At 48.0% G+C, this 20,297-nt stretch overlaps 1 protein-coding gene and 1 long non-coding RNA gene across 2 annotated transcripts in view; one reads left to right on the forward strand and one right to left on the reverse strand.

Annotated features, from left to right (window-relative positions):
* Positions 1–20,297, forward strand: part of Cadps (calcium-dependent secretion activator 1) — a 721,673-nt gene that overhangs the window by 226,675 nt on the left and 474,701 nt on the right. The window contains exon 16 of the mRNA XM_075882731.1: positions 8,076–8,177. Within this exon, the coding sequence (XP_075738846.1) occupies positions 8,076–8,177 (102 nt within the window). The remainder of the gene's footprint in view (positions 1–8,075; positions 8,178–20,297) is intronic.
* The window catches only part of LOC142784064 (uncharacterized), a 127,321-nt gene that overhangs the window by 38,760 nt on the left and 68,264 nt on the right, over positions 1–20,297 (reverse strand). The window lies entirely within an intron of this gene.

Consider the following 20,297-nt stretch of genomic DNA (forward strand, 5'->3'; position numbering starts at 1 on the left):
TGGTAAAAGGAGTGGGCTGCGACCTCGGCAGCTGTGGATAGATGCCTGTGGATAGAGTGGCGCTGCCCGGTTTGTTTGCAGCAATGTATCAAGCTTGAGCTGGTCAATCGCGATGCGGACGTTGTTTTCGTTCAGGCATAGAGTGAAGTTTTTGTCGTCGCACTGCAACACCAGGTAGGGTCCTCTATAGGGTGGCTGAAACGGCCTGCAGATTGTGTCGTCGTAGAGAAAAGCATGTGTGCTTGATAATAGCTGCTTGAACACACAAGGTGTTGGTATTTGCTATGATGGGCTGCAGGTGATGGACGTAAGGCGGTGATGGTGCGTCGGTGCCAGGCAATGAAGTCTGTGGGATCAGACGTTGTAGTGCCGGATGGCAGTGCTACGAGAAATTTTTCGGGAGATAGAGTGGTTCTTTGTAGACTGGTTCTCCTGGTGTAGGGCGGATGTCCGACTTGAAGGTGGTGTGGAGACCGAGGATGACAGCTAGGGTGGCCTCGAGTCAGCTTGAGACCGGGTGGCACTTAATGACGGATTTGAACTGTCGGTGGAAATGCTCGATCGTTCCGTTGGCGCAGGAGTGACAGCTGGTGGTCCTCAAGCGTTTGAAGCCCGAGGAGCCTGAATTGGTGAGACTGAAACTATCATCCTTGGTCGGTGGTTACGCATCTGGGGCCACCGAAACAGGCAATCCAGCCGCTGAAAAAGGCAGAGGCGATGTCTTCTGCGGAGATTTCCTCGAGGGGCCATGTTTTTGGCCATCGATCGTAACAGTTAATGGCGGTGAGGCAGTAGCGGTAGGGTTGAGCCGAAGAAAAGGGCCCTATGATGTCGAGGTGGACATGCTTGAACAGACCAGAAGGCTGAGGGAATATTCCAAAAGGTGACGTTAAGTGCCTGGTATTTTAGCTCATTGGCAGTGAATGTAGGAGCGCGCCCAGGTTCGACAATCACGCTGCATGATAGGCCAGACATAGCGGTCAGCCACGAGGCGTGTAGAGGCGCATATGCTTGGATCACCGAGGTTGTGGAGCTGGTTTAAAAGACAATGGCGATGAGACAGGGGTGCGTAGGGCCTGCTTTGTCCTTTTGACATGTTGGAACAAATTGTTGTTGACGATCCTGGAATGGAGACTTGTTACAGCTGTAATGAAGACGTGTCCTTGAGAAGTTCCTGTAGTTTGGCATCTGTGGTCTGAGCACTGGCGAGAACGTTCACTGTTATCTGCACTGGGCTGATGGCTGCTACATGTGAAAGCTTGTCTGGGACCACGTTGTCTTTTCCGCTGACATGTTGGATATCAGTGGTTAATTGTGATGAACGACAGTTAGTTTTGCTGAACATGCGAAAGTTTGTTGCGACGTTGAGAAGGCGTAAGTAAGAGGCTTGTGGTTGCAGTTCTGTGTTTCGAGAATATGGCAAAAGTGTTGCAGTGCTTCATATGTCACCAGAAGTTCTCTGTAGTAGGCTGGAAAACTTGTCATGGTGGTGGTCATAGTTTCATCAAGGGAATCGGTGGTTGAAGGGCTAGTTTTTGGAGTTGCGAGTTTTTTGTAGAAGAAAGTCAAGGGATGCCTAGTGTTGTCCACACGTTGCATGAGGGCGGCGCCGATTGAGAAGCTAGATGTGTTCGGGACGAGTCCCAAGGGAGTGTAGCGACGTGACGGCTTCTTACGTAAACGTACCGTCGTCTCAGGTTTAATGAAAGAATGAAGGCATACGACTCAGGGAGGAAGTGAGCTGCCGAAGTAGAGCAGCGGCCGTGGCATTCCGCCAGCCAGAAGCATGCGAACATTCTAGGCGCCATGAGCCTAGGGCACTTGTCATCTTTTTTCTCAGCCGGCTGGCTGCCACTGATGCTGTGCTACAGGAGCGTCTGGAGAGGGATGGGTAAGAGCGTGGCAATGCAGAGGGGGCTTTGCATTCTTCTAAGGTTTCCACTAATGCCGGTGTCCACGTGACGGGATGGTTTTCTCATAGCCCAGCTGAAACATTGAGGAGAGGAGCCTGGTGTTCGACTGCATGGGGCAACAAACGCCTGTAGAAGCTCAGCATGCCGAGGAAACAGCGAAGGTCTTTAGCGGTGGTGGGGGGAAGGTAATTTTGCAGATCAGAGATGCGTTGGGGCAAAGGCCGCGTTCCCTCAAATCAAACTTTGTTGCCAAGCAAGCGGATTATGGAAGTGCCCAGTGTTCTTTTTGGGATATTAATGGGTATACCGTGGTCATGGCTTGGCAATGTTGGCAATGAAAAATTCCAGTGAAGGTCGCGGCGTAGGCTCTTGAGCTGGATGCGCAGGCGCTGCGAGCCATAGGTCTTGATTGTGGACTGGTTCGCCGCGCTGAGTTCGAAAAATGTTGGTGGGTGAGGACCTTGAAGGTGGGATTTCGGGTAGCAGCAAATGTCCGAACCGCTGCTGACCAGGTGACGCTGCTTCGTGATTTGGTCGGTTACGAAGATGCGACGGCTTCCAGGTTGGTGGCTTGCAGTTGTCTCCAACAGCTGCCATTAGTGTATCTTTTTGGCTGAGCAGGGTGGTCAATATTGCCGGGCTCTGTAACCAAAGTGCCAATGGTAGTAGCACCACTCGTGCTCAGAAGGCGGCTGTGACGAGGCGGTGTTACATTCACTGCTTTGTGATTGGTATCACTGATTTGTTAAAAGTTGTTCACTGACGCATTGCTAAGTGCAGCTGAGTTGTCGATTGATATCGTCAATACTGTGCACAAGCTCCGTGGTGCTCAGGGGAACGGCGATAGCCTGGATGGTGGGTGACAACTGCGGCAGAAAGACATTGATGACGCAATCAGCGATCTCTGCAAGGTCATCGAGAGGTAGCCTAAGTCGAGCCTGCATAACTGTCTGGACATGTGGTTAAAGTCGTTGAAGCCAGAGTGCTTGCAGAAAAGAATCCTCAAACTTTCATGTTGCCCGTGAGAGCACGCATGTGACGGAAGAGCTGTAAAGGTTTGTGCTCAGCAAGCTATGCGATCACCAGCTGTCACACGTTCTGTACATCTGTGGTTGAAATGCGAAGTATGAGCTGTCTTGAGGCGTTCGTAAACGTTGGCCAACGGTGGGTTGATAAGATATGACTGACCTCGTTGCTCTAGTGGGCATCCAGGTTTGCGATGACGTAATTGTGGCGGGTCCGATCGTGTGTTATGCCTGCCAAGGAGAACTGGGCTTCAACTTGGGCGAACCATACTTAGGGCGATTCCGCCCAGAATAGGGGCAGCTTGACAGTGACATGGCCGACGTCCAGGTTGGCAACAGCCGTGGTAGCAGCAGTGCCTGTGTTGACAGCAACCGCTGGAATGGAGCTTTGGAGGGTATGGCCTAAGTCGTTTGCAGCAAAATCATGGTGCGAATATAACTCAGTGGTAACGCACTGCTGCTCAAGCACCTGTTGCTAGGCCTGCAGTTGCTGTGCAAATTGTTGTACTTGCTCTCTCAGAGCAGAGAGGACTTGGTGGTGCGGTTAAATTGATTTACGAGTCACCAGATGTGGGATGCTGCGATGATGGAAGGACGTATCCTAATAGAAACATAACTGTTTATTAGTGCGGTGAGCATGCCGATGTTGCGCTCGAATGGTCAGAAAACGAGCTTGGCACCTTGGATTTATAGCCTCCGATGATGACGTCAGTCTTTGGTGACGCTGTGGTGGTGCTGTCTCTTATCGGACGTGTGTTGCAGCATGAGGCTGAGTCGTGCCGGTTTGTGTGCACTGTGTCGCCACAAGCCTGTTTCACATGCGAGCGACTGAGCGGCGATGTTCGCAGCAATGAGCGACAGAAGGACGCGCAGAAGCGTGTTCGTCTCACATGCACCGCTTTTGAGAGGCGTGCACTGCTTCAGTACACCGCGATAGATGGGGAAAACACGTGAAATGCGGGTTCCCTTTTTCTCAGTCGCTCTTAGTTGCTCCAGCCTTCTACATTTGTGCTCGATTTTTGTGCGCCTAAATCTTGAAATATGAAGATGTACGGCGTATTGAAGTGTGATTATAAACAACTTCAGTAATCAGGTTTATGAAAGACGATAGTCTTTCTTGGGGTACTCAGACGCAAATATTTTGGTCTGTCCATCTGTACATTTGTCTTTTTGTCTGTCGTAACGATACCTCAAACTGCACCAAAGGATGCCCCAAACGGCCAGCCCCATTCGCAGCGCCTACCAATATTGCTCAAGTTTCAAGTTTCATACGTTTGCGATTGTAAATTAAAAAGCAATTATTGCACAAATCTGAGGGACCATAACAACATGCCAATATTTTCTATGCATATCTTTATACTAGAGAAGGCATACATAAGTAATTTTAAGGACCAAAGCGTTTATCACAATGCAACTCGATGCTCAAAAAAGGTAAGTGTTTTCAACGCTTTGCAAAGACGACATGGAGGTGGCGCCTGCCCGTCGCTTTGCGTTCTACACCTTATCGCCTCCAAGATGGGCGCACACGTCTTCCTTCGTTTTCGAAGATAACTGCTGGATAGCGCTCGTGTCTAACGTGCCTCAATGCGCTCATTCGTCTTCACTGCACAGGTCGCGACTAACGCAGCACGTCAAGAATACAATTTACCAATTTGCTCACGCAGAACATCAAATAAACGCTTTGTTCACTCTCTTCAGATCCAAGACTCGTCTTTTTGACGACATTTGCAATGAAACATGCAGATACGGGGCCAATTTTTTCGTGTCCATCTATTTACCACCTAAATGTTGCGGCACGCTCGTAAACGTGACCAGGTAAAAGCAAACTAAAGAGTCAGCTTTTGAGGTTCACAGGACTGTCGGTGGCCTTTGTTCTCAAAGGCTCGAAAGTGGCGGTGCACCGTCCGGACAGGCGTGCTATTGTGGGTTGGAGAAGGTCTCTGTTTTTAAGAGCACTCCAGTAAAGAAGTGATGGCATTTTTGTCATGTGGCCATACAGAGGAAGAAAACTGTGAAGGCGTTGGGCGAGAGTAGTAAACAAAGACAGCAACATGTGCGTAGTGCTGTAGTGTCCCCCTGTCCGAACCTATATTGGTGCCGTCGCGGTTCGACGAGAATATAACAGAACAAAATGATATGTGCGAACAACTTGTTTGCTTTGATAGAAGCACCGTTGAGAACGATAGGCACAGAATAAGGGAGAACAGCTCGATGCAGCAGATGTCATCTGCTATCCCTGCAGTCACGTGCTCTCCACGTCACTGCTTCCCCATTGGTTGTTCTTGGGCAGACGCTCTGCCACAAGTAATTTTTTCCAACCCTCGCTCAACCCTCCAACCCAGGTCTAGAGAACGCCATGTTCCAGCCTGCCCGAGCCCGGCTTGGTGTTTTTAAATATAGCCTGTACCTGGTGCGGGCCAAAAAGGTTTGGGCCCGGCTTGTTTCAGCCAGTCATTCCTTCAGCATAAATGAGGCACTGTTCAATCTTTGGTTATTGAGAACATACCTGCCGCACACAAAATGTCACCTAATATATTTTGGACGATCTTTTGTCATAAGGAATTCGTAAATATGTTCAGGAATTCCTTTTAAAAGATGATTAACTTTGTCCCTTATTTGTCATCTGAGGATCCAGGGTTTTGCATAAGTTGAGTACTTCCTTGGTGTAAATGTCTCCCTGTGAACTTTCCTTGTGAGAGAGAGCGAGGGCTATCCTGCCTGTATTTGTCGCGCTACAGAAGTGAATGCCAACTATCACAACAAACAAGCTCGCTATATCAATCACCTTGATATATTTAATTATAAATGCACCCAATGCGATCTTGTCACTGGTACATTCACTGCTGGGACTGGGCCAAGCCAACTGAAAACCAACAAGTTACCTGCTGGTTCCAGCAGCATGTCAAGAGAAAACCACTAACCTTCTGAAAGCAACACAGAAAACCTGTAAGCACTCGACTGGGACCAGTACAGTCAATGGGTTTCCTGCTGGGACCAGCATAAAACCATTAGGCACCCTGCTGGAACCAGCGGAAGACCAGTAAGCACACTGCTAAAACCAGTACGACCACCTAGAAACCAGCAGGTTAGTTGCTGATTCCACCAGAAACCAGTACAAACCAGCAGCTCTCAGCAGATGGCCAGGGACCGTAGTGCTTAATAAAGAAAGCAACAGAATACCAATAAAAAGGGTGTAAGACAAAGAGATGCGATCTCTCCAATACTATTTACCGTGAGCTTACAGTAATCTTCTGAGACCTAGAATTGGAAGAGTTAGGGATAAGAATCAATGGAGAATACCTTAGTGACGTGCGCTTCGCCGATGACATTGCATTTCTGAGTAACTCGGAGGACGATTTGCAATTCATGATAATTGAACTTGACAAGAAGAGCAGAAAGGTAGGTCTTAAAGTTAATCTGTAGAAAACGAAAGTAATGTACAACAACCTCGGAAGAGACCAGTGCCTCGAGATAGGTAGCAGTGCACTGAAGTTGTAAAAGGGTACGTCTACTTAGGACGGGTAGCAACCGTGGAGCGGATCTGCGAGATTGAAGTAACTAGAATAATAAGAATGGGGTGGAGCACATTCAGGAAGCATTCTGAAATTATGAATGGTAACCTACAACTAACCCTCAGGAGAAAGGTATATAACGGCTGCATCTTGCCGGTACTTCACCATGCAGCAGAAATATGGAGGCTAACAAAGAGGGTTCAGTTTAAATTGAGGACCATGCAGCGAGCGATGGAAAGGAAAATCATAGGTGTAACCCGAAGAGACAAGAAGAGAGCAGAGTGTATCAGGGAACAAACGATTGTTAAGTACATCATAATCGAAATCCAGAAGAAGAAATGGACATTGTCCGGGCACATAGCACATAGGCAGGATAACAGCTGGTCATTAAGGGTAGCTGACCGGATTTCCGGGAAAGGAAGCAGGTGAAGTGGAGACAGAAAGAGGGGCAGATAAGATAGCGGGTTTGAAGTGGCAGGAGCAAGCACTTGACATAGTTGACTGGTGGAACATGGGAGAGGCCTTTGCACTGCAATGGGCGTAGTCAGGCTGATGATGATGATTATTATGATAATGAAAAAGGGAGAAGGGTTGCGATTTTGACATCAAGCTGTGCCGAAAACAAAAATTTTTTTTTGCCCGATTTGTTGCTTTAGCATAGCAATATGTTTTATTAATTGCAGAAAAAATAAGTGTTTTTAAATCTTGTGACATTCAGTGTACAAAAGCAGCATGTTTTATGACATGCAGTAACAGCCTTGTTACTTGTGTGCATGATGACAGCATGAACACTGTGCTTAGTGAGGGCAGCATTCTGCATTCACTGCTGGCATGAGTTTCGCATGCATGCACACTAGAAGTGCCCTAGTGTTATCACTGGATGACACCCGCGAGGCTGCTTTTCTTGTCAGCGCTGCAAGATTCCTTCAGGATAGCAGGATTCGTCTGCGGCATCTCATCAGCTTGTCACACCTACTTTATATGAACACTTGGTCTAGCTGATTTTTCATTGAATACTAAAGAAGAGACATAGGGATTGCATTTATTTTTTTTCTGTTCAGTGATGCTTATCTTAGGAGTTTATATTCAATGCTAAACTTTGTTGTCACTACTAGCGCCTTGCTTACGTCTTGCACCCAAGAACAATGTATACCTGGTCCACCTGAACATTTACTTGCAGAGTACATCAATGTAGCAGTAGCCTTTGCATAAGCTTGGTACAACCTTTTCTATGTAAACAATTCAGTTAATTAAAATGACATTCGAAGCACCATTGCATCCAGGCTTTTAATTCTGTTGGTGGTAATCTGTTTGGCGGTAATCTAATTTATAAAGACAACAAAAACATCTGTGATTCTCTTGATGTATGGGGCACAATGTGAGCTACCTTGTTTGATTGCTGTAAAGTGTTGTGCAAAGTACTTGAGATGTGGAATAACGTACTGACTGCAAGGTCAACAAAGGCAGATATCTTAATTATGAATGGGCAGCTATAGATGTGAAAGCAGCCTGCACTTACATCTGTGTGGTCACAGCATGCTGAATGGAACATGTGCTATTGGGTGTGCAGCGAAGGCATATTGCACAAACGAAATGTTTGATCATTGAATGCCTCCAATCCTCAGGCCAGATGGCATCGGAACCGTCACTGTCGAGGAGAAGGACATGTTCGCTCAGGTCAGGGAGCGATTGCGCATTCTTCTGGAGCACCAGATTACCCACTTCCGGTGAGTGCTCACTTTATTCAGTAGGCCATGTCTTTTGCTATGTTCCAGAAATGAACATTGCACAGATGCTCAAAGTAGCCTTGTTGTGTTGCATTGAATCTTAAGGTGATTAACATACTGTGCTGGTGGCAGCAGTGCAACACTAGTTGGCCGATGTGATTTGCTTATTAAGTATGCTTAGACCACTAGCTCGCCTAAAAAGAAGTCCTTCTGGCCACAGCGAATACAAAAGCATTTGCTCCTCGCTTTAAGCAAATGTCTCATGTTGTAAACGTCTTTAGATATTATGTTCCTATAAAGTGAGAACTTTACTTATGATTTTTAATGCACGGGCAGCATTTTCCTTGGCCTCCACTTAAGGCAGCTGCAGACAAAACACAAGAATTAAAGCTTTATTTACCTCCCAAAATGCTAATGTACACGAGTGTTGGTGGGGCAGCTGCATAATGGCAACGAAACCAGGCGACATGTTTATGCAGCATCTTGCACTCAGTAAGAGGTGCAACTTTGATGCAAGGATTTTTTTCAGGCAATATAAGTGTGTAAATTGGCCTTGTTGGTTACTAATAATTGCAGTGGGTTGTGCAAATGATGCACGCACACAAATCCACAGCACGGTTCTTGTGTCTTTATTTTGCATATTCATCATTTGAGCTTTCTATTAATACAAAAAAAAAGGGTGTTGACAAAAGGGTGTGAAACATTTATGGTATGCGGAGTGTCTTTAGGTGCATGACAGTAATCTTGATTGACGCCATGGGTATTGAGAAGTTTTTTGTTGAGATGTTTTTGTGAGTAGTTGTCGGTCCAAGCGCCCTCAGGTTTCAGAGCACTAATCATTTGCGTGCAAAAACAGGAAGTGACATTCGTTGGACACCATGTGCTCCGAGAAATACTTTTTGTAATGACGAGAAGTAAGAGACAACGCCTGTTCAGCAGCTGTTCTTATTCTGACCTTCGTCGTTCTCTTCCTTCAGTCTGCCTAGCGCGTGCCCTGGCAGTAGTGGGGCTATCTTCTTTACACTCAGCCACGCTGCAGCACTGCATGGCAATCAAGCTCCAGAATTGTTTCTGGTGGGTGAAATTGACACCTCGGTGGTCTGTGCCAATCATACTGCGACTTCATTTCGAGATTGATCAGAAGTGTCTCTGGTGGGTGACTTAGGATGCGACGTAATGGACGTAGGACGCTTCCTAGACACCTACACCGCCTGAGTGCAGCGATGTGGTATTTATGCATGTGTGCGTGCCGAGCTGGAAAATACATGCACAACACAGAATGTGTGTGAGCGCGGAAAGACTGCAAGATGTGATCATGGTGCGACACGGCTGCATCTTGCTTGCTGTCCTCGCTCTCCATTGTTCTGCGATCAGGGCGGCGGAAAATGATGTTTCCTGGCTTCGTACAATGCCTGTATGTGTGAACGCAAATATTGCTCAAACTCACTCCGACGTCGTTGAGTATTCAATTAGAATGCCGTTGTTTTGGTGAAGCTGGTCACTGTCCGAACAATTCGTGGTGATCTGTGTAGTGACAACAGGTTGGTTGTGACCCGTGCGGTGTTCAGGTGGTACGCCGGCAGCCGGAATGGCACTCTTGCCATTCTCAGAAAGTTCGCACGACATGTCAAAATGGCCAATGTTGGCTCTATTGGCCCAGGGCACAATGATGGAGCTCGCACTCTTGGCCAATGACGGCCGCGAAGTCTGCAAAAGTGGCATCAACTGGTGTGAAAGGGTCTCCCTGTTACCCACTGTCAAATCTGGTTGCAATGGCTGAAGGTCTATGCGGTTATTGAAATTCACTTGGAAGTCTGATGCCTGGTGTGGTATTAATATAGGGGTTCGGATCATCATGTCTCGATGCAAAGACGAGCTGTGGGCCTGCAACTTTGAGAGCTCTGACTTGGAGGTAGTGTTGATCGATGGCAAGAAAGCTTGTGAGATGGTTCTCAATGTGAAATATGATATCGGTACTGCAGTAAGTATTTTGTTGCCTGTTTCCATGCTCACCGCAGGTTGTTTTATCAATAGGTCATCAGATGTATTGCAGGGTACAGCTGCACAGTTGAGGTGAATTTCTGGAGCCCGTCCTCGATAGTGGCGAGGTTGTAATGGGCGGTGGCAGTGAGATCGGAGTCAATAAACGCAGTGATGAGCTTGGTGCTCCTGTCTGCCCAGGACTGCTGCTTCATGCCTTCATATCTGTGTCACGCTGTGGCAGCACTTCGGAGGCAATCTGTGGCCATGCCCCACTTCTGCTTTTTAGTCCATGCGTCCATGCGTTGCGAGCTCTGAGAGCGTTGGTGGTGGTGATCGAGTTGTTGGCGTCGTTCTGGAAGCCGCGGAAGTGTGGGAGTTCAAAGGCAGCCAGTGATGGCAGTACGGCTGACGAAACTCTGAAGCATGTCAACGCAAGCCAGCTGAGTTGGTGGGAAACCTCTGTGAGGGTGTACCAGAGCTTTCTGCAGTTATCTGGTGAGCCTTCTTCATGTTCTTGTGAGGCGGCTGCAGCCAACGCCTCATCGATCACGCGCAGTGCTGGCAAGGCTGCTGGGAAGAGCACTGAGGTCGACGCTGTGAAGATGTTGATTGTGACGCGGAGTCACGCGATGGTTCGGAAAAGCTTGGCAGGGCTCTCAGGCAAACCGAATGCGGGGTCGACGTCAAAAGACATGGAGTACTCTTTCATTAGCGTATCACTGCGGCGATATCCTTGGCCGAGAGTACTTAGATGGGCTGGCACCCCTGAGCGACTGATGTGCCAATAAAGTACCGAGTGTGACGTCGCGTGCCAATAAAGTACCGAGTGTGACGTCGCGGCGGGAAGTGTGGGCATTGGTGCCTGGCAACAGGACGCTGCATCTTGTGTTGGCAGCGGCACTAAATGCAAAGGAAGCCTGAATGACATCCGTTGAAGGCTCACTCTTTGGAAGGGTCTTGCGACCGATATCTGTGTCAAGCATACGTGACGTTCCCGAACAAATGGAGCCCGTACGCCGTCTCAGATGCAAGGGGTAGGGAGGTTCCTGTCAGGTTGAAGAGGCATTGATGCCGTTCGCAGATGGTTCGATGGGTAGGTTCTGCAGCAGTCAGGCCGTGGAGTCCATAATGGAGGAAGGGTTGATGGCATTCCAGGTTGGAGAGACCCACGCTGCCGAGGACCCCCGAGGACACGTACTGGTGGTTTCAGCCGCAAGGTTTAGTTGTCGGACTGCGCCATTGTAATGGCGAGAAGTAAAATATGTAGTGAAGAGGAATGCCCACTACCACAGCGACATTGAAACATTGGCGCGAGACGCGAGATGGGGCTGTCTGGTTGCTGCTGCGACGCTGCCCGTACACTCAGCTTGCTCTTGCTACTTCTGTACCGACGCTGCTACTGCTTTTGACCTTGCACTTACATTATATTTTGATAGAGAGTGCTGCGGTCTTCCCCAGTCCTGGTACTGCGTAGCCGAAAGCTGCCGTTCGTCATGCCTGACGACGCTGTCTTCACAACCCCACCGGCTTCGCCACGCAGGGGCTGTCCCGGTGCCCAGCTCTTGCGAGAACCCGACAGCTTCGGCGGCACCGATGAGAAAGACGTTCAGGATTGGCTGGAATCTTATGAATGAGCCAATGCTACTAACAAATGAGACGGTCCCGCGAAGCTTGGTACTGTGATGTTGTATTTAACGGATGTTGCCAAGCTATGGTACAGAAACCATGAGGCGGATATTCTCACATGGACGACCTTCAAAGCCTGCATTGCAGATGTTTTTGGACGCCCTGGTGTGCGCAAACTTCGCGAACAACGCCTACGAAGCTGGTCCCAACAAACTAGTGAGACATTCATTAGCTACATCGATGACATCCTCGACCTCTGCCGGCGTGTCGACCCGACGATGGCAGAACTGACAAGGTACGACATATCATGAAAGGCATTTCCGACGACACCTTTGCTGCTCTCAAAGAACCCTGTCACTGTCTTTGAGCTCATCGAGTTGTGTCAGAGTTTCGACGAGCTCCGACGACAGCGTCTTCTCGAGCGACGCCCCAACGTCTCGGACGACACACTCTCAAGCCTAACCACCAACTCTGACCTTGAGCCCCTGCTATCGCAGATCAAGGAGTTTGTTCGTGCTGGAGTCGCTCGTCAGCTATCGCTGCTATCAACAGCCGGCCAACCATCATCACCTCTGCCAGCAAACATTCGCCAGGTCATCCCCAGGAGCAAGTCTGCGCAGCTCTGCCATCTGCCCGTGACACTTCACCGTTGCCGACCCCTGTTACTTGTGCCGAGGTAAATGCACCTCTAAGCTATGCTGAAGTGGCCGCTCGACCACCTCTTCAGACTTTTACGTCACTGCCATCAACCATGCCGCCGCGACCCAATCTTCAGTTCGCTCAGCCAAGGTCGCTGCAGAGTAGTGAACAATGGCGTACACTCGACAGTCGGCCAATATGCTGTGCCTGGGGCCTACCTGTCCACATAGCGCGACACTGCCGTCAACGCGTCCCTGTCTACCACCAGAGCTACCACCAGAGCTTCGAACCTGCCCCTTATGTGCCACAGCGCCCTTCGTTAACAGGCTCTCAGCCCCCCGACCAGTTGTCATCGTACGCCGACCACCGCTCTCCTGTTGACCGCCGCTCGTCATCACCTCTACGCCGCTCGCCATCACCGATGCGTCGTCGTCCTTCATCGTCGGAGCGGGAAAACTAATCGCCGCAGTTCCAGGGGCAGGAACTGCGACACCCGCAAAAAGGCCAAGGCCTCTCTCTTCACCGACGAATGTACTGGACGTATATGTGGACGGCGTTGCCGCACTCGCTCTTGTCGACACTGGTGCTACAGTTTCAGTGATTAGTGCCAGATTTTGCCGCTTGCTCAAAGAAGTTATGATGCCACAAGCAAGTATGTCGCTTCGTACAGCAAGCGCAGAGCACGTCACGTCAGCCGCTGCCTGTACTGTTTGCATTGAGATTGACGGCCTCATCTATGTCGTCGAATTACTAGTTTTGGATTCCTGCTCCTATGACCTCATTTTGGGCTGGGACTTCCTCTCCACCAATAGGGCCGTTATCGACTGCTTGTGCGCTGAGGTTGCATTTGAAGTGTTTAGTGACGCTACTTTACATGACGCTGGTGAAACACAGGACGAACTATTTGTTGCTGAAGACGTTATCATACCGCCGCACTCTTTTGCCTTTGCCATGGTGTCTTGCAACGCGCTCGCTGAGTCAAGTGCCCTTTTCACGCCATCTGCCATTTTCTTTCGTCGCAAGTCTTCGCCGCTACCTCATGCCCTTTTGGAACTTCATGACGGTGTCAGCAGACTGCTGATCTCAAATCTTCTGTCATGTACTGTAACGCTACTTCGGGACGAGTGCGTCGGGCGTGTGTACAGTCTCGACCCTTCTGCAATTATTGACATGTCGTCTGGTTCTTTCGCCAAACACAAAGTCGCTGGATTGACCTGTGCCTCTTCGCCGCAGACTACTAGACCTGACATACTGAGCAGCTCCATCGCCGACACGTTAACCGTTTCGCAACGTGCTGAGCGTCTACGACTCCTGAACAAGTTCCGTTCTTTCTTTGACTGCCAGCATAGTCCCCTCGGCCGCTGCACATCAGCTGTGTGTCACCGCATCGACACGGGCACCAATGCACCACTGCATCAAAGACCCTATCGCGTGTCCGCGACAGAGCGGCAGGTTATCGGTGACCAAGTAGCAGACATGCTCAAGCGTGGCGTCATCCAGCCTTCGAATAGCCCTTGGGCATCTCCAGTTGTTATCGTTAAGAAGAAGAACGGCTCAATTCGCTTCTGTGTTACAAAGTAACTCGAAAGGACGTTTACCGCTTACCAAGAATCGATGACGCCCTTGACAGCCTCCAAGGTGCGGAGTTCTTCTCTTCTATTGACTTACGGAGCGGCTCCTGGCAAGTCTCCATGGCGCCTGAAGATCAGCTTAAAACGGCCTTTGTCACACCTGATGGCCTTTACGAATTCTGTGTCATGCCTTTCGATCTTTGCAACGCGCCCGCAACATTCGAGTGGATGATGGGCAATCTTTTGCGTGGCCTGAAGGGGAAAACATGCCTGTGCTACTTAGATGATGTGGTTATATTTTTGCCAGATTTTCCCACGCATTTCCACAGGCTAGATGAAGTACTACAGTGCCTAACTGACGCCGGCCTTCAGCTGAAACTGAAAAAATGCCGCTTCGGCACAAGTCAGCTTACGATCCTCGGCCATGTTGTCTCTAAAGACGGTATTCTTCCTGACACCGCCAAGCTTCAGGCAGTTGCAGAGTTCTCTAAACCCTCATCTCTGAAGGATAAGCGCAGCTTCTTTGGCCTCTGCTCGTATTTCCGCCGCTTTATTCGGAATTTTGCAATGATCACCGCCCCATTGACTGAACTTTTACGGAATGACTCGAAAAGTTATGCTTGGTCACCCACCTGTGATGATGCCTTCAAAAAGTTGCGCCACCTGTTAACCTCACCGCCAATCTTGCGTCACTTTGACACCACTGCTCCGATTGAGGTACACACCGATGCAAGCGGTGTCGGACTCGGCTCCATGCTCGCGCAGCGCAAATCGGGATTCCAGGAGTACGTAGTCGCTTACGCAAGCCGTACCCTCAGCAAAGCGGAGAAGAATTATTCTGTTATAGAGAAGGAGTGTCTGGCCATTATTTGGGCCCAAGGTAAATTTAGACCGTATCTTTATGGTAACTCTTTCGACGTAATCACTGATCACCATGCACTTTGTTGGTTATCCATGTTGAAGGATCCCTCCGGCCGTTTAGCTCGCTGGGCTTTGCGGTTGCAAGAGTTTGACATGCGTGTTGTCTACAGGCCTGGCCGACGTCACACTGATGCCGACGCCCTATCGCGTTCACCTGTATCATCGGAAAGCTCTGCCTGTCTATCTGCCATGGACAAAACGGTTGCATTTCCAGCAAACTGCGACATGGCATCTGAACAACGTAAGGATGACTGGATCAACGCTCTTCGGCGATTCCTTTCAGACCCGTCGACTTCTCCATCTTCTTGAACATTGCGCCGTCAAGCGGTTCACTTTGAGATCCGCGATGACCTCCTTTATCGCAGGAATTACAAGTCTGACGGCCGGAAGTGGTTACTGGTTATACCTCGCCATCTTCGTGCTGCAATATGTTCAGCTTTCCACGCTGACCCTGAGTGCGCACATGCGGGCATCTTCAAAACATACGCTCGCCTTTTCTCCTGGTTTTATTGGCGAGGCATGTGCACCTTTGTGTGCAAGTACATTCAGTCATGCCCGCAGTGCCAACGACGGAAACCACTGCCTCATCACACCTCTGGTCCGATCCAGCCAATCCTTTGCCCAGCCAGGCTTTTCGACTGCATTGGAATGGATCTGTACGGGCCTCTTCCATTCGCGGCTTCCGGAAACCGTTGGATCGTTGTCGCTGTCGACTACATGACGCGACACGCAAAAACAGCCGCTTTGCCTGCTGCCACAGCACGTGACGTATCATCTTTTCTCCTGCGGAACTTCATTCTCCGTCACGGCACACCACGTGAACTTCTCAGCGACAGAGGACGTGTGTTCCTTTCTGAAGTCGTCAACGCACTCCTTGTCGAATGCCGTATCATTCACCGGACTACCACCGCCTATCATTCCCAAACAAATGGCTTGACGGAAAGATTCAACCGTACCCTTGGCGACATGATATCTAAGTCGATTCCACTCCGATATCCACTCCGATTGGGACCTCATTCTGCCTTTTGTGACATACGCCTACAATACTGCTCCACAAGCGAATACAGACTTTTCGTCATTTTTCCTGTTATATAACCGAGACCCTTTTACCACACTAGATACCATTCTGCCCAACCACCCCGATTCCTGCGAGTCCACACCCATCTCTGAAGCTGCCCGCTGCGCTGAGGAATGCCGTAAGCTCGCCCAGTCGTTCACAACCATCGACCAATGGACACAAAAATCTCGGCGTGACGATAACCACCCGTACGCTAACTTTGTTCCGGACACCCTTGTGTGGCTTTGGGTTCCAGCTGTCCCTACAGACCTTTCTTCGAAACTTGTTTCAACATACCAGGGACCCTACCGCGTTGTCTCGCAGACTTCACCTGTTAACTACATCATCGAACCCGTGATGCCATCCACAGACCAGCGCTTTCGGGGTCGTGAAACCGTTCACGTACAGCGGTTGAAGCCATATTACGATCCACTCGTACTTTGTTCTCCGTGAGTCGCTGTTTTTCTGACGGGGGACTATATGTAGTAAAGAAGAACGCCCACTATCGCAGCGACATTGACACGTTGGCGCAAAGCGCGAGCTGGGACTGCCTGGTTGCTGCTGCGACGCTGCCCGTATACTCCTCTTGCTCTTGCTGCTTCTGTACCGACACTCCTACCGCTTTTGACCTTGCATTTACATTATAGATACAACGCCTGTTCAGTAGGCCAGCTGTTCTTATTCTGACCTTCTTTGTTCTCTTCCTCCAGCTTACCTAGCACGTGCCCTGGCAGTAGTGGCGCTATCTTTTTTACATTATATAAAGAAAACAAGACTGTAATACTGCTAGTTTTTTTAAGCTTCAGGAGCTCTATGGGACTGCCGTAAAAGTGTGGATGGTGTCTGCTGTTCTGCCTACATTGAGACACTGATAATAGGCGGCCGGATGATAATGACAAGACACATATTGCCATGATATTTTCTCATTTTATTTATTTATTTATTAGTTCCTCAAATGCCCCATAAGGGGTATAACATGAGGGGTGGGTATAACTAGTACATGGTGGTTTCTATTGATGCCTTGAAGAATGTATGGCTGGAGTGGTGCACCACGTAGGCAGGAAAGTGATTCCAGTTCTTTGCAGTCTGAACGAAAAATGGTTTTGTGTGGGCGGTAGTGCAGGCTGCTGGGGGATGAACTGCTTTTGCGTGGTCAAAGCGGGATGACGAACGATGCAAGGGTACGATACTAGCCTGTTGACAGAGAAGGTGATAGACCTTATGGTAAAGACATAATCTTGCAGTTTTGCGGTGCTGCTGAAGGGTTTGAATACGACGACTTGACTTGAGTTCGGTGACTTTGGTGTGATAAGTATAGTCCAAAAAAAACAAACCTCTCCGCATGATTTTGTATGGATTCCAGTGCGGATGAGAGGTTAGTTTGATGTGAGTCCCAAATTGAGCAAGTGTACTCAAGTTTTGGTCGAACAAGTGTCAAGTATGCTAGTAGTTTTACCTGAGGAGGAACGAAGCGCAGAGTATGACGTGGATAGCCAAGTGCGCAATTAGCCAAGTTTGTGATGTTAGAGATATGAACAAAACAAGGAAGGTTATGGCAGAAGTTAACACCAAGGTATTTGCATGATGAAACTGTTCTTATTTCTGAGCCACTTATAATGTATTTAGTAGAAATGAATGATTGACGACAATGAAAAGTTAGAAGAGATGTTTTGCTTACGCTTAGAGACATTAGCCATTTGTTACACCAAGATTTTATGAGAGAGTTCAGACTGTAGGGTGAGGATGTCAGTGTTGTTAATTATAGGACGATAAATTACACAGTCATCAGCAAAAAAAAAAAAGGTTTTTAAAAGTACAACCATTAGGTAAGTCGTTAATATATATTAGAAAATGTAATCAGTGCCTTGTGGCACGCCAGAGACAACAGGAGATAAGAAAGATGTGTGTTGGTTAGTGTATGCGAATTGTTGACGGTTAGATAAGAAGTCGCTGAGCTAATTCTAAATAGGAGGGCTGAAATTTAACTGGAGAAGTTTTAGAAACAGCCGTTCATGAGGAATCTTGTCAAATGCCTTGTGAAAATCTAGGAAGAGGGAATCAATGGATATGTTTGGATCAAGGTGAAAAGATATGTCATTTATTTTATTTATTTTATTTTCAATACTGTTAGCCTTATCCGGCTGTTACAGCGTGGGACAGTTTACTATACAGAAAAAGTAAACGAGAACAGCATGCGAATATACAAACAGCACAGCACAAACAGCTCAGTGCAAAAAAAAAAAACAATTCAAGTATACACGGCCTGAAAAACATCTATGCAGCAGCTTTGCAGTTATACATAAGAATATCGATATTACACACCCAGCGACTGCAGTTTTTTGTCAAAACTCTCAAGCAAAACTACACCATGAAATATTGCCGGGCTTAGTTTATTTCAGTCTTCAATTGTCTACACCAAGAAAAAATGCTTGCAGACATCAACTCTGGATACTAGGGTCGCACAACATAAGGGTGAGAGAATCGAGGCGATACTCGGCATGAGGCCTCAAGTAGAGTCCGGAATCGATGTTTAGCATGCCATGATACAGTTGATAAAAAAATTTTAGTCTTGCTATTTTTCTGCGAGAAGCTAAACTTGGAAGGTTTGCCATATTAATCAATGCAGTGACGGATTCAGTCCTTCTGTACTTGTAAAATATAAAGCGTGCTGCAAGAATCTGCACTCGCTTGATCTGATTTATTAGAGTTAGTCGGTACGGATCCCACACTCTACCCGCGTACTCCAGGGTGGTTTTAACAACCGTAGTATAAAAGCCTTAACTCTTTCAAGCACTGAAGTTGGTATTGCTTCAAATTTGGAATTTCATTGCAAAAGTTATGATAAAAGGTCACAAATAACACATCGCACACAGAAAAAAAAAAATTACGACTTGTAACAAAGTTCCTAAAAGGTGGTCACCGCTGATGACCACCGTGCTGGAGGGGTCTATGCTCCGCACATATGTAACAAGTGGCCGTTTTCATTGTAGCAGCATACTTTGCGGTTTGTACAGAGGTAGTCACTGTTTCACGGAAAGAAAAAAGTTTTTTTTCTTTCCGAAAGCAGAGTGGCATGCTGCATGTCTGACACATTCAAGTTGTTCAAGATGGGTGTGCTTTCGTGCTACAGTTTGCACACCTTCGTGGTGAACATCTTGTTGGCTGATGGTTAGATGCTGTTGTACGAATGGTGATGTCTACAAAGGGTTTGAATTTCTTTAGTTTGGCCCCTGTACCAACAGATGACTCACGTTTATCTCTAGGATCTATAAGAGCTTCGGCAGTTGTCTGTCGGACTAATTTCTTCTAAAGTCTTTCAAGGTCATTTTTTCGGAACCAGCATGCTCCTGAAAAATAATGTATGTGTTGACAACACTGCGGTCAAGAAAGTGAAAAATTATCTGGTGCCACCACTTGCGTGATTTCAGATCCGTGTCATACTGCACCTTCATCTGATCAAACTTGTCAACAAAATTCATGTTCTTGTTGTATTCTTGAAGTGCTGCAGGGCAGTTCACTTGGTGATGGCTCGGCCTTCCTTTTTTCTGTTTACTTGAACTTCGTCAGCTGGGTCGTGGAACTTTTACAACAGGTGAACTGTTCGCTTGTCTCGCCACTTTAAACAGCAGAGTTTGTCATTGCTCACTGAGTAGTCAGTGTCTCCCCTCTTCATCATCTTATCGGATTTTAGATTAGGCAAGTGCTTCCTGCTGGCATTTACTGTGCCGCAAGCATGTATCTCGGCTTCTGCGAGATCATGTATCTCGGCTTCTGCGAGATCTTTCAGCAGGTAGTAACTGGTGAAATAGTTGGCGAAGAATGCGTGGTGGCGCTTTCCACCCACATCATCAAGCAGTGTCTTTACAACACCTGCACCCAAGTCTCTTTTAACACTGTTGTTAGACTTGCCGGTATAAATATGAAATTTGAGATTGTAGCCTGTACTAGCACAGAGCATCCAAACTTTTTAGCCTCTTTTCACCGGCTTTTTTGGTATATACTGCTTCAGAGAACTTTGACCTTTGAATTTTATCATAGATTCGTTGATTGTCAAATTGTGTCGGCAGGTAGTGCTGAGCAAATGTAGAAATTTCCGACAAAAGTGGGCGTACCTTGTACAGCTTGTCAAAAGCTGGATCGTCCCTCTCTGGCTGCAAACAGTTGTCATTTAGGTGAAGATGGGGCAGCAGCCATTCAAATCTGTTCTCAGTCATGACTTTTGAAATGAATGGGTGATTCAAATCAGGTCCGCTGCTCCAGTAGTCACGATAGCTGGGACTCCTTTTCAATACCATCAGCAAGTTGAGGCACAAGAAAGCATGC

The sequence above is a fragment of the Rhipicephalus microplus genome, unplaced genomic scaffold, assembly GCF_043290135.1.
Source record: "Rhipicephalus microplus isolate Deutch F79 unplaced genomic scaffold, USDA_Rmic scaffold_13, whole genome shotgun sequence".
In the NCBI taxonomy this organism is placed as follows: Eukaryota; Metazoa; Arthropoda; class Arachnida; order Ixodida; family Ixodidae; genus Rhipicephalus; species Rhipicephalus microplus.